At 46.5% G+C, this 12,707-nt stretch overlaps 1 protein-coding gene across 2 annotated transcripts in view; it reads left to right on the top strand.

Annotated features, from left to right (window-relative positions):
• DENND2A (DENN domain containing 2A) overlaps positions 1-12,707 on the top strand; it is a 101,886-nt gene that overhangs the window by 26,743 nt on the left and 62,436 nt on the right. For both annotated transcript variants that reach the window (XM_032867592.1, XM_032867583.1), the window contains 2 exons: positions 7,151-7,252; positions 10,280-11,440. In XM_032867592.1, coding sequence (XP_032723483.1) covers positions 7,179-7,252; positions 10,280-11,440 — 1,235 coding nt within the window. In that variant the 5' untranslated portion in view covers positions 7,151-7,178. Of the gene's footprint in view, positions 1-7,150; positions 7,253-10,279; positions 11,441-12,707 lie in introns of those variants that run through there.

Raw genomic sequence — 12,707 nt, forward strand, 5'->3', positions numbered from 1 at the left:
ATTCCCTGGGGAGCTTAGAAATGCATATTCCTGGGCCCTCTGGCAGTCTGATTCACCGGGTCCGGGAGGGGCCAGGACTCCTTCCATTCAGCACTCCCTCCTGCTTTTTCTTTTTCTTTTTCTTTTTTTTTAAAATGACAGCTTTATTGAGATACAATTCACATACCATAAAATTCACCCTTTTTATTTATTCATTTATTTTTAAAAATATTTTATTTATTTATTTGAGAGAGAGAGAGAGACACACAGCGAGAGAAGGAACACAAGCAGGGGGAGTGGGAGAGGAAGAAGCAGGCTTCCCGCTGAGCAGGGAGCCCTGTGCAAGGCTGACCAGGGCAGACGCTTAACGACTGAGCCACCCAAGCACCCCAAAATTCACCTTTTTTCAAGTGTACAGACATGTGGTCTTTAACATATTCACCAGTCCAGTTATCAGCACTACCTAATTTATTTATTTATTTATTTATTTTTAAAGATTTTATTTTATTTATTTGACAGAGAGAGATCACAGTAGACAGAGACAGGCAGAGAGAGAGAGAGAGGGAAGCAGGCTCCCCACTGAGCAGAGAGCCCGACGTGGGACTCGATCCCAGGATCCCGAGATCATGACCTGAGCCGAAGGCAGCGGCTTAACCCACTGAGCCACCCAGGCGTCCCAGCACTACCTAATTTAGAACATTTTCATTACTACCCCCCCAAAAACCCATACCTATTAACAGTCACTCCCCACACTACCTTCCCCAGCGCTGGCAAACCACTTACCTGCTTTTCTTTTTCTTTAATTAACATATAGTATATTATTAGTTTCAAAGGTAGAGTTCAGTGATTTCATCAGTTGCATTTAACACCCAGTGCTCATCACATCACATGCCCTCCTTAATGCCCATCACCCAGTTACCCCATCCCTCAACCCAACTAATCTGCTTTCTGTCTTTATTGTATTGCCTGTCCTGGACATTTCTTTTTTCTTTTTTTTTTTTAGATTTTTATTTGTTTATTTGACAGAAATCACAAGTAGGCAGAGAGGCAGGCAGAGAGAGAGGAAGGGAAGCAGGCTCCCTGCTGAGCAGAGAGCCCCATGTGGGGCTCGATCCCAGGAGCCTGGGATCATGACCTGAGCCAAAGGCAGAGGCTTTAATCCAGTGAGCCACCCAGGCGCCCCTGTCCTGGACATTTTGTATAAATGGCATCATATAACATGGGTGGTCTTTTGTCACTGTTCTTTTTTCACTTTGTATGGTGTTTTCAAGGTTCATCCGTGCCATAGCATATGTGAGTCCTTCATTCCTTTTTATGGCCGAATAATATTCCATTATAAGGCTAAACCACGTGTTTATCCAGTCATCTGTTGATAGATATGGTAAATATAAGAAAATGATTCATGTTCATTCCTTCATTAGACACTTCTTGAACGTTCGTATTTGATGGGGGAAGCTTCTGGGCTCAGAAGAAGAACTTCTAGAAATAGGAAGAGTCTGATGATTGTTAGCAGAAAAATCATTTCCTTGGCGCTGCCATGGTCTTTGCCTGGTATGGTGCACTGGGGACCTGGTTTCTTGTCGTGTGTGTGGTATTTTTGTGCGGGCATGGTTTAAGCATTTGGTTCAAGAGTGCAGGCTGTGATTCTGCCAAAATGGCCTCCTCGGCGTTGTTCTGAGGCGACGCGTAGCCTTTGGCTTCTCTTGTTCCTCACCCACTTCAGTCTTCTGTCTTTTTCCAAATGTGAAGAAATTGGTTTGCTTTTGGAAAATACTCCAAAATCAAAAAACTAAAGCTATTTAGTTTTTTTTTTTAATTTTTAATTTTTTGAAGATTTTATTTATTCATTTGACACAGAGAGAGAGACAGCACAAGCAGGGGGAGAGGCAGAGGGAGAGGGAGAAGCAGGCTCCCAGCCGAGCAGGGATACCAACATGGGGCTCCATCCCAGGGCCCCGGCATCATGACCTGAGCCAAAGGCAGACACTTAACCATCTGAGCCACCCAGGTGCCCCTAGTGTTTTTTAAAAACTGTTTGCTTGAAGAAGATGAGAATGAAACCTCTAGAGGCTCAGAGTGAGCTTCCCTGAGCAGCTAGACACAGCCAGAGCTGCATGGTTGTGACGGTGTCGTTTTAATTCCTTCTCAACATAGTTTCTGAAAACAAACTTTCCATATATGCTTGCTGTGAAGAATGCTCAGTTGAGAAAAATAACTATTTTTGTTCTACAGTAATTGTTGTGGTTCCTTCTCAATTTTGTCTTTACTATTTATAAAAATGATAAAAATAAGTTACTAGAATCATAAAAGCCAAACGACTTATAGCTTTATTTGCAACACAAGGAAAAACCATTTAAAATTGAATTGTAGGGGCACCTGGGTGGCTCAGTCAGTTAAGCATCTGCCTTTAGCTCAGGTCATGAAGGATGGAGCCCTACATCGGGCTCCTTGCTCAGCAGAGAGCCTGCTTCTCACTCTCCCTCTGCCTGCTACTCCCGTAGCTTGTGCTCTCTCTCATTCTCTCTCTCTCAGTCAAATGAGCAAATAAAATCTTTAAGAAAAATTTTTAAAAACCATTTAAAAAATAAATAATATTGAATTAATGTGCAGTCATTTGTGATATAAATTGTATTTTTTCATTCAGTATATCAAGTATGACCATTTTATGTACAAATCAAGTGCATATAATATATATTTACCTATATTCCAGAATCAGCATACTAACCTTAGAACAGTAAAGGGCACTGGAAAATTATAGTTGTGTGTGTTTTATTCCTTACTCCATCCCTCCTTCCCCTGCCCAAATTTTTTATTTTTGTTTTTACTGAAGATGTGTATAATGTATTTTTAATTGAGATATAACGCACATAAAATTTACCACTTAAAAGTGTACAATTTAGGGCACCTGGGTGGCTCAGTGGGTTAACGCCTCTGCCTTCAGCTCAGGTCATGATCCCATGGTGCCAGGATCGAGCCCCACATCGGGCTCTCTGCTCGGCGGTGAGCCTGCTTCCCCTCTCTCACTCTGCCTGCCTCTCTGCCTACTTGTGATCTCTCTGTGTCAAATAAATAAATAAAATCTTTTAAAAAAAAGTGTACAATTTAGTGACTTGTAGTTACTTACTATATAGTGATAGTTGTACAGCTGTCTTTACTATCGAATTCCAGAACATTTCCATCATCCCCCATAGAAACCTTTACTTATTGGCAATCAATCCAGTTCCCCTTCCCTCTATGGACTTGCCCACCCTGGACATTTCCTATAAATAGATTCATGCAATATGTGGCTTTTTGTGTCCAGCTTTTTCACTTACTGTATTTTCAAGGTTCATCCATATTGCGGCATGTAACAGTCCTTCACTTCTTTTTATGGCTAAGTAACATTCCCTTGTTTGTATAGTTCATTTTGTTCATTTATCAGTGGATTGGCATTTCCAGATTTCACTTTATATTTAAATCACTGTTTTTGTTTTAAGATTTGGGAAACCAGTCTCTCCACCCACAAACCCCCATGGCTTATGCATGTCCAGATTGTTTTTCTCGCAGTGTCTAAAACAGTAATATCTGAACTTCTTTTTGTAGGTGACTTCGATAGCAACATTTCTGTAGCTCATGTATCACCTCCCTGTTGTACCGTTAAAAATCCCACCAGAGTTAACAGGAAGAATGTTATAAATGTTGGTGAGAGCTCAGTGGCCCCTATATAATTTATAATTTGATAAATGGATAATTCATCAATGCTCAGAATAAATAAAACATGAACAATGCTCTATTAAAAGTAGCAATGCTCTGAGAGGCCCGGCCTAGGAATGCCAGTGGCTGTCTCACTGGGCTCCTGGTGGTGGACACCACACAGGCTTCCCCAGGCTGCTTCCCCAGATGGCAGCGGAGGAAGCAGAGCAGGCAGGCAGGCCTGGGCAGGATTTTGAAGGACCTGCTCCCCCCTCCTTTCTCTGGTGGCTCCTCTCTCCGCACTGCGGCACTGCGGGCTGCACCCTGTCCCTCTTTCAGGTCCTTCAGGCATTCCTGTAAGAACTGTGCTCAGGAGAAGATCTGATATGTCATTTCCCCCTTCCTACCACCAGGAAAACACTTAATATCTGTTTTAAAATCTTGACACTCTCATGGGCAAAAACAAGACACTTGTTTTTCAATTACTGACTTCACCTTTTAGTACTCCAAGTCCCTTAAAAAAAGAAAAAAACGGTGTTTTCAGAGATCAGGCTGGAACTTTAAGCCTTTGTGGGTAAACGTAAAGGAATTATAAAATAACACAGGTTTTTGATCTGGTAATGTCAGGTTGGAACAATTACATTTTCTGTGGTCCTTTGAGACAGACCGGAAGCGTCTCTCTAAAACCTGTATTCACGTACCTATCATCTAGCGTCAGAATTTTGTATGACATTTTAAATTTAATTAAAATTATTAATACTAATTAAGCCCATCTGGTGAATGAGAAGTTCTGTTTTTATGGAAAGCAGTGGAGTGGGAAAATGTGTTTTTATTAGTCATGCATCATTATACCTCCTGGAAACCAGTCTGGATCACAAGGCCAAATTGCTCAGGAAGAAATAAAGAATGTCGGGTTGTGTAAAAATTGCCCGAGGCCTTTGATGGACTGTATTTAAATGCAGCTTCAGGCCAGCGCCCAGACAGTGGGTTTTGGTAGTTGGAGCGGTGCCCTGAAGTCTACCTGCCCTCCCGAGACCCCCCAGCAGACTTGAACAGATTCCCGGTGGAGCACACTTGGGGAAATAGCTCCACCTTGCAATCCCAAATCTACAAAGTGATGGCAAAGTTACGGTGACAAGTGCCAGAGTATTTCCAGTCAGCAAGTTAAGCTGGGCTTGTCACCTGATTAATGGCTTTGAAACATCACAGGTGAAAAGGGAAGGGTCGTAGTTTTGTGGGGGTAACATGTTCTGTCCGTCTGTGAGTTTAGAAATGCTGGGAGGCTGATCGCCAAGTGGCGGGCCCTTCTTTACTCTCTCAGTTCCAGCCCCTGAAGCCCACTTGAACTTGCTTCTCAGAATATGGCACCAGCTATTTCTCTAGAGACCGTGGTTTTAGTCCTTGAGGTCATTAGTACCCGATGGGAATCGAGTTCACTCCAGGACCATATTATTTAAGTGCTTCTTGTGACCCTCAACCTCAGACTCCATACACGGTTCTCTGTGCATGAGACACAACGGCTTTTGTCCCTTTTGGGAAAGCTCTGGTTTTCTGGGAAGTATAGGCAAATTGTTCTCTTTGGGGGAAAGCCAGATGCCAGGACTGAGTGACCAAGCACAGTCCTGGGTGTTCTCCCTGAGGGCAGACACCATGTCTTACTCATCCTTGAGGCCGCCCTGCATCCTGCACAGAACCTGGCACGTGCTTGTGGTGCCCAGGAGAGGGGGACGCCTGCTAGAAAGAAGGGGGTGGCTGGAGATAGTTGCTGCTTACGTGGATTGAGACTTCATCCCTGCGTTGTGCGTGTGGGTACAGAGTGCAGGCATGAGGGGGGCGGAGAGGGAGCAGCCACTGTCCTTGATATCCAACGGGCCGACTGCCAGATGCATGACAAAAGGGCCGTGTCTTTCAGTCCAGCCAAATGGAGAGGCTCCAGAAGCTTTTTTTTTTTTTTTTTTTTTTTAATTGAAGTATAGTTGACCAGAAGCTTTGTGGAGCATTATGAGAGAGGCAATGAGTTCCTTCCTGTTCTGAAAGGCCCTTTAGCGCTCTCTTCCCTAACAGGAGGGGAGAGCTCTGGGCCTGACTTCTTTAAAGAGCTGGATTGCTTTCAGCACAGCCGTACCCCAAAAGATAGGATGCCACATGACTGGGTAAGGGGCAGCTGAGCTCCGGGGGCGGGCCTAAGCGCTGCCCCCCTCCCCAAACTCACACCTGCTTGAACCAGCCTGTTCCCTTCCTGGCTTTTCAGCTCCCCAGTCTCAACCCTCTTCCTTTTAATTTGTTACCCAGAGCTCGCTACCTTTTCTTTTTCTCTTCCTGCTCCTGGCCTCCCTCTCCTTGTTCCCAGGAGTTACACGCATGTCTTGAAGTCCAGCCCTTTGATTTCTTGCAGGAAGGGGATGCCCAGGCCAGGAATTTGGGCAGCTACCCTGTCGCCTGGCAGGCAAACTCTCCTGAGAGAGGGGATGGGAATCTTGGAACTTGAGAGGGACTCAGGAGGGGGATTCCCTGGAGGGTCAGTGGAAAAGAGACGTGAATCTCGAGTACCTCAGTACTCCTTGAACCTCTAGCCAAAGAGCCACCTTGTCCCCATCAGGAGGGACTATCCATGCGATGTTCATGTTCCGCAGAAGACTTGCGTTGCCCATCCTGTTGGTGTTCTCCGTTCTCGATGGGTCTCATCTTCCTAGCCACGTCCACCTGAGCAATGTCCGTTCGTCCTCATGTTGAGAGACAGAGTTCTGACGGGCCTTGCTATTGAAATCCTGCCTTTTAGTCAGCTACTTCACTGCATTGGAATGTCAGGCACTTGCACGTCATGAAACCACTACACCGCAGAGGCCGCTGCTTTAGCATCCACATGGTCCTTATTTGTTAGGTGTGAGGTGCTCCGTGGGATTCCTGGGTTTGCCAGAGCCACCTGCTCTTCCTTAGACCAGACAGATGACTTAGTGGCTCCGCGTTTCCTTCCCTGGGCTTGCAGCGGCTGGGAAAGGGTCTTCTTCGCACAGGGCTCCAAGGCCGAGGACAGAGGGTGTCCATGCGTGCCCAAGGGCCAGCACAGGAGTACCTCTGTGGGGGGGGTTTGGTTTAGGCAGATGGTTCATTGTTTCAAGTAGAGTAATGACTCATGTCTTCTTTGGGGACTGTTAGTGCATCACAGGTTTAAGAGAGCCTGAAAAATTGCCGGGTTGTGCTGGTATTTTATCTTTTGCTTTCACACACCCATGAACACATGTGGCACGCGCACGCGCACACACAGGATTGGCATGCATTCTGACTGAGAAGTGGTTGATTGGTATGGGGTCTGCATCCAGGGGGATCTCAGGATTCTGTGCCCTTGCCCTCTCTCCTGGGTCAGGGATTCTGAAGGGTGTGTTGCAGTCACACACACATACCCCACCCCTGGGTGGACTCTGTCAGGGATAAATAGTTTGGGGTGTGGGCCCTAGATTTGCTGTCGTGACTCATTGAGTATGCATCCCTGTTCCCCCAGGCGACTTGGAGCTCCTCTTGGTGCTGACATGATGACAGTGTGCAGGCCGGCCAAGGGCAGCCACAGCCAGACCGAAAACCTGAGCTACAAATTGGCTGACAAGTAAGAGCTTTTCTCCCCTGAGAGTGTAGAAGTTGGCCCAGAGTTTCTACTTCCTTCCTCTCTCTACCGCCTTTCCCTCCTCTCTAACCCCACTTCGTTGGACTAAGGACAGGTCTTTTCCAAGTCATTGCCATGTGCCTCCTGGAAATATCGCCACATGCCGGAGAACCTGTGACCACAGTGGGCAGTGGAAGGTCTGACTAGCACCCAGTTGTTGAGAGGACGGGCCCATGGCAGCTTCACGCCCTCTACCCATTCTAGCCCAGGATTTATTTTCCTAACGACTAGGATGCATAGGCCTTTTCATTATCCTTGAACCTTAAATCTTTATAGGTGCATCTGTCCGCAAAGCCGGCTTTGCCCATCCTCTTTCAGCAGTGCTGTTTTCTCTCCACATGGAGCTCTTTCCTCTGACTCTCTGTCTCACACTCTGCGGTGGCCTTGGTCATCACAGCTCTGCACCGCAGTCCCCACTCCCTTCTGGGGCCGTAGTGTCCTGGAAACAGGACCTCAGAAAATCCTTGGGTGCAACAACCACATGGAGAGGGCCCTTTGCCTCTGGCTTCACCATCCTTGCCTCTCACTTGAGCTTCATAATTCCATGTGGTCTTCTTCAAGCCGTCCTTCTTCCCTCTCAGTTTTCACATTGGGCCTCCATGATTGTGAGGTCACCCCAGACATCTGGGATCTTAGACAATTGCAGCAACACTCCTTGCCATTTAGTACTGTCAGGAACTGGAGTGTGTGCTGTACTCCGGGGACATTAACGTATATTGACTCATCCACTCATTTGTCTTCTAAGTATTTATTGACTGTCTACTGCATGCTAGATAAATTTAAAGATAAATTTGACCTCTGCACCAGTCAAGTTCCAGTCTAGAGAAGAGAGAGAGAGTTCTTATTTATTTATTTTGGTGGGGCGAGGTGGGGGGAGAAAGAGGGAGGGAGGGAGAGAGAATCTTAAGCAGGCTCCATGCTCAGTGTGGAGCCTGACACAGGGCTTGATCTCATGACCTGAGGTCATGACCTGAGCCGAAATCAAGAGTCACTCAACCCACTGAGCCACCCAGGTGCCCCAAGAGTTCTTATTTTAAAATGAAAAAAAATAGAGCCAAGATTCAAACCGAGGTCCCCACTGACTTGAAAGCCATGTTTATCTGTTGTCAGTATTTTTTAACAGTCCATGTGGCGCCTGGGCGGCCCAGTCGGTTAAGTGCCCGACCTTTGATTTCGGCTCAGGTCGTGATCTCTTGGGTCGTGGGATTGAGCCCCACGTGGAGCTCAGCACTCAGTGCGGCATCTGCTGGAGACTCTCCCTCTTCCTTTGCCCGCCCCCCGACTCATGCCACTCTCTCTCTCTCTAAAATAAATAAATCTTTTAAAAAACCAGTACATATGATTTTTATGATTGTTTATATCATCCATTGTCATTAAGCATGAATTAATGTGAATTGTGTATTTATGTGTCTGCCTGTCATCTTGCTTCTAGCGCTGCGAGAGCCAGGGCTTTAACTTCTGCCTTTTGAACTTTCGGTAAAATATCAACAAACTGATTCTGTTTCTGCTTCTCACTAAAATCTGAATTCATACTAATGTCCTCAGTGGTGACAGGACAATTGAAAAATGTGTTTCTCTTTTGTAAGCACTCTGTTGTGCATGCTAATTGTTTATTTAAATAAGGAATTCTGCTTTGATAGCCGTATTTAAAATATGAAAATGTGTTTGCATATTCACAAGTTTCTAATTTATGCTGTCAACCACAAATAGCAACACAATTTACGTGTTAATGTCCCAATGGAGGGAGAAGTCTTCATGTAAATAATTATTAGTCTTTGGAACAGAAAGCTGAATAGTAACAGGATGCATGAAATTGCTAATTATTTGTCCCTCACTGTGACCCTTAGAGTTTCAGAATTCCTATGTAGTCAGATCTATATATTCCAAAAATGTGCTCCAGGAAGTTGGTCTGTGCGTCCTTGTTAATTTTGGCATGTCCAAGGTCAGTCTGCTTAGTTACGACCTTTGCTGTTGGAAGATTATTTTGCATTCAAAAACACTCCCGTTCTCATTAGACTAGCTTAAAAATGTTTTTCTGGTTTCCTTTCAGAAGAGCTTTTAACATCTTAGTGGTACTGACTAATCTCCTAAAATCACATTTGGAGGCTTATCTCCCGACGTGTTTGTTCTAGGCCAGAACTTCCAGCGATGATGGAAATATTCTTTTACTCTGTCCAATGTAGATGTCACATGTGGCTAATGAGTACCACGTTCTACTACTCTGCCATTGTTCCAGGTGCTGAGAATTCAACAGTAGCCCAAACAGGCCAAAATTCAAAGTAATCCAACAAAACCAAGCAATCCCTGTTCACATGAAGAAACCAGTCTAGTAGGCTCACTGTCTAGAGAAGGTCCAGTTCAGATGCAGCCAATAATTGTGGCTTTTCCTACTCAAGTCAGGACAGCTTAGGAAGCCCAGAATGAGCAAACATTTTATGACTTAGGCATTGTTCTGATTTTTAAATAGTCATCACAAAGGCCCATCCATTGATTCCAGAAACAGAGGAAATCTGGACTATGTAAGCTTTTACCTCAGAAGATGTTCCCTGTTTTCATCAGGAAAACAAGCTGACAATAATGATAACGTTATACACTTACGACATGCTAAATGCTTAATGTGGCCTTCCTCTTTCAATGTTTTCAGCCACTCTGGTAGATACGTATTATCATTATTCCCATTTCACAGATGAGGACACTTAGGCTTAGAGAAGTGAAACAGCTTGTCCAAGGTCACACAGCTGGTCAGTGGTTAAATTAGGCTTTAAACTCAAGTCTACTGCATTCCAAAAATCCAGTAGATCATTTCATTTCATTCCACAATACTGTCTTCCTAAGAAGAACAGAGTGATTTCTTAAAGTGGTGGTTTCAATGTTTACTATTTAACAGCTAGCATATAGCATTTGTATCTAAGTTCTAGCTAGTCTCTATGACTAAGAATCCATTACCCAATGTTTGTCTTTCTTGTTCAGGGTCAAGGTGGAAGGTCCAAAGGCTGGGGAAGACCCTCGAAGGCTGCCATTTAGGTCCCCCATTCCTTTGCCAGAGACTGATCAGGATTCACCCCCCAGAAGAAGCTCATTGGAAAGTCTCAGTAACCTGATGCTAGAGTCAAGAGTGAACTGTCTTCAGCAGAACATGTTCAGCTCAAATATGATCATCAGCGACCCAGCTTCACGTCTCAGTGCTAAAGAAGCCAGCAAGGCGGGCAAGAGGCAGCTCAGCAGTGTTCAGAACCCCTGCCCTCCTGCCCAGGGAGGGGCCCTGCACAAGCCCCTCAGCATAAAGGACAAGATATCCAGATGGGAAGGGAAAAAGGAGTTGTCCACCCCTGCACCCTGCAGGAGAGCAGATGGGCAAGAGGACTACCTGATGTCCTGTGTGATGGGGAGGAGGAACAGTGATGGTGTGAGAGCGTGGGTCACAGAGGTGCAGGATGGAACCAGGCCCGAGACAGAGAGCAAGGAGAATGAGAGGAATAAAGGGGTCATGAAAGTTGGGGGACAAGATGCAGAGCCAAGGCAAGACAACCAGCCAGCCAGGCAGCTGGCTCCCAGCTTGGGCAGAGGCCGAGAGCCCAGGCTGGGCAAACAGCGCTTTCCGAATGACAGCCTCTCTGTGCTGAGGCAGGTCAAGAAACTGGAGCAGGCTCTGAAGGATGGGTCAGCCGGGCTGGATCCCCAGTTACCCGGGACTTGTTATTCCCCACACTGCCTGCCACACAAGGCTGAGGAGGGGCCCACCCTCCCTGAGAACCGTGGGGCCGGGTGTAGCTTGGAATTCAGGTCCCACCACTGGGACCTGGAGGCCAGGGACCCCACCCCTGAGGCTGCAGAGGAAAGGAAAGGCTTGTGCAGGAGGCTCTGCGACCAGAGCCTGGAGGGTGTGGACAGGGGCTCAGAGGGCTCCCCCGCAAAACCCTTCATCAACCCCCTGCCCAAGCCCCGGAGAACGTTTAAACACGATGGAGAAGGGGACAAGGACGGGAACCCAGGCATCAGCTTCCGGAAGGATAAAAGGCACCTGCCTCCTCTGCCTTCTCTACCTCCCCCGCCCCTGCCTTCCTCTCCCCCACCCTCCTCTGTGAACAGAAGACTGTGGACCGGGAGGCCGAAACCCAGTGCTGACCACAGGTAGGTGGGGGCCGACTGTCCGCTCAGTGGCTTATGCTGCATCACAGCTGCTCTCAGGTGGCGGCTTACTGGTTTTATTAAATGGGTGGGTCTTGTAGTTGGTCCAGACTGGTCATAGCTTGAGACAGTGTATTGATGAAACCTGCAGATGTGATAAGTGATGCCAGTGTTTTGTGTTCTCCGTCCTCAAAATGAGAATTAGCTTGGGAAAATTACCCTTTGGATGTGACAAGTCCTTCTATTTCTGTCACTAACCAAGAGTTCAACGAAAACTCGTGGTAACTCTGGCGGTGGGCTAATTGGTGCTGACTCTCATCCGCCACTCCCATCCCCCACTCATACATGGTGTCTCCAGTCTCTGCTGGCTCCTGTCTTCATGCTTTTTCTTGGTGTGAGCTCTAGAAACACAGCCCGGGTTGGCCTCGGCCCTGTTGCTGTCACTCTGTGTGACCTCGAACACCTTGTCTGACCTCCCAAAGCCTCCGTTTCCTCATTTATACATAAAGATGCACACCCTAAATCTTTTATAATGTCAGAATAGTACATGAAATAATAAAGTATGTGCGTGCTTGAAGATCAGATCGGCGCATTGGAAACTGTTTCTTTCCTGCTTTGAGAGCTACTTTCTAGCCTATTTCTGGGATGTGTTAATTGGTTTGATACCCACTAAACTGGAAACCAGCCATAGAGGAAAACTCAGAGCCGTTGTCTCTGCTCTGGTCACCCATTCTGCACTTTCTGTTTTCCCCTTAACTCACTGCAGTTACTTTTGCCACTTACCCTGAAACTGCTCTTGACCCAAGGCCACCTGTGACCCCCATCTCACCAAATCCAGTTGCCTGTTCTCTGTTCTTTTCTTACAGGACATGTCTTGGCATTAGAGGAACAACTTCACCCCATTCACTGGGCTTCTAGATCCCCTGCTTTCCTGGCGGTCCTGCTTCACATGCTGCTCCTTCTCAGTTCCATTTACCTCTCCCTGAGTGTCAGAATAAAACCCCCAACACACCATCCTGGGTGAGAGCAGGCACTTCTCTCCTCTGTCGGCCTCATTCCCTAAATGAGCTCATTCAGTCCCATGGCGTTAAATGTCAGTTACATGCTTATAACCCCCACATGTATCCCCACAGCCCTGACTCCCTCTTCCAGCGAAGGTTTGCAGGGTCATCTCCGGCATGACTGTCCCATTTGGTTGTATTCATAGTTTGGACTGAACGTGTCCAAACCTAAATTCCCAGTCCAGGCTACTCTAAGCGTCTCCTCCCCA

The sequence above is a fragment of the Lontra canadensis genome, unplaced genomic scaffold, assembly GCF_010015895.1.
Source record: "Lontra canadensis isolate GAN:19392208 unplaced genomic scaffold, GSC_riverotter_1.0 scaffold2, whole genome shotgun sequence".
Lineage (NCBI taxonomy): Eukaryota > Metazoa > Chordata > Mammalia > Carnivora > Mustelidae > Lontra > Lontra canadensis.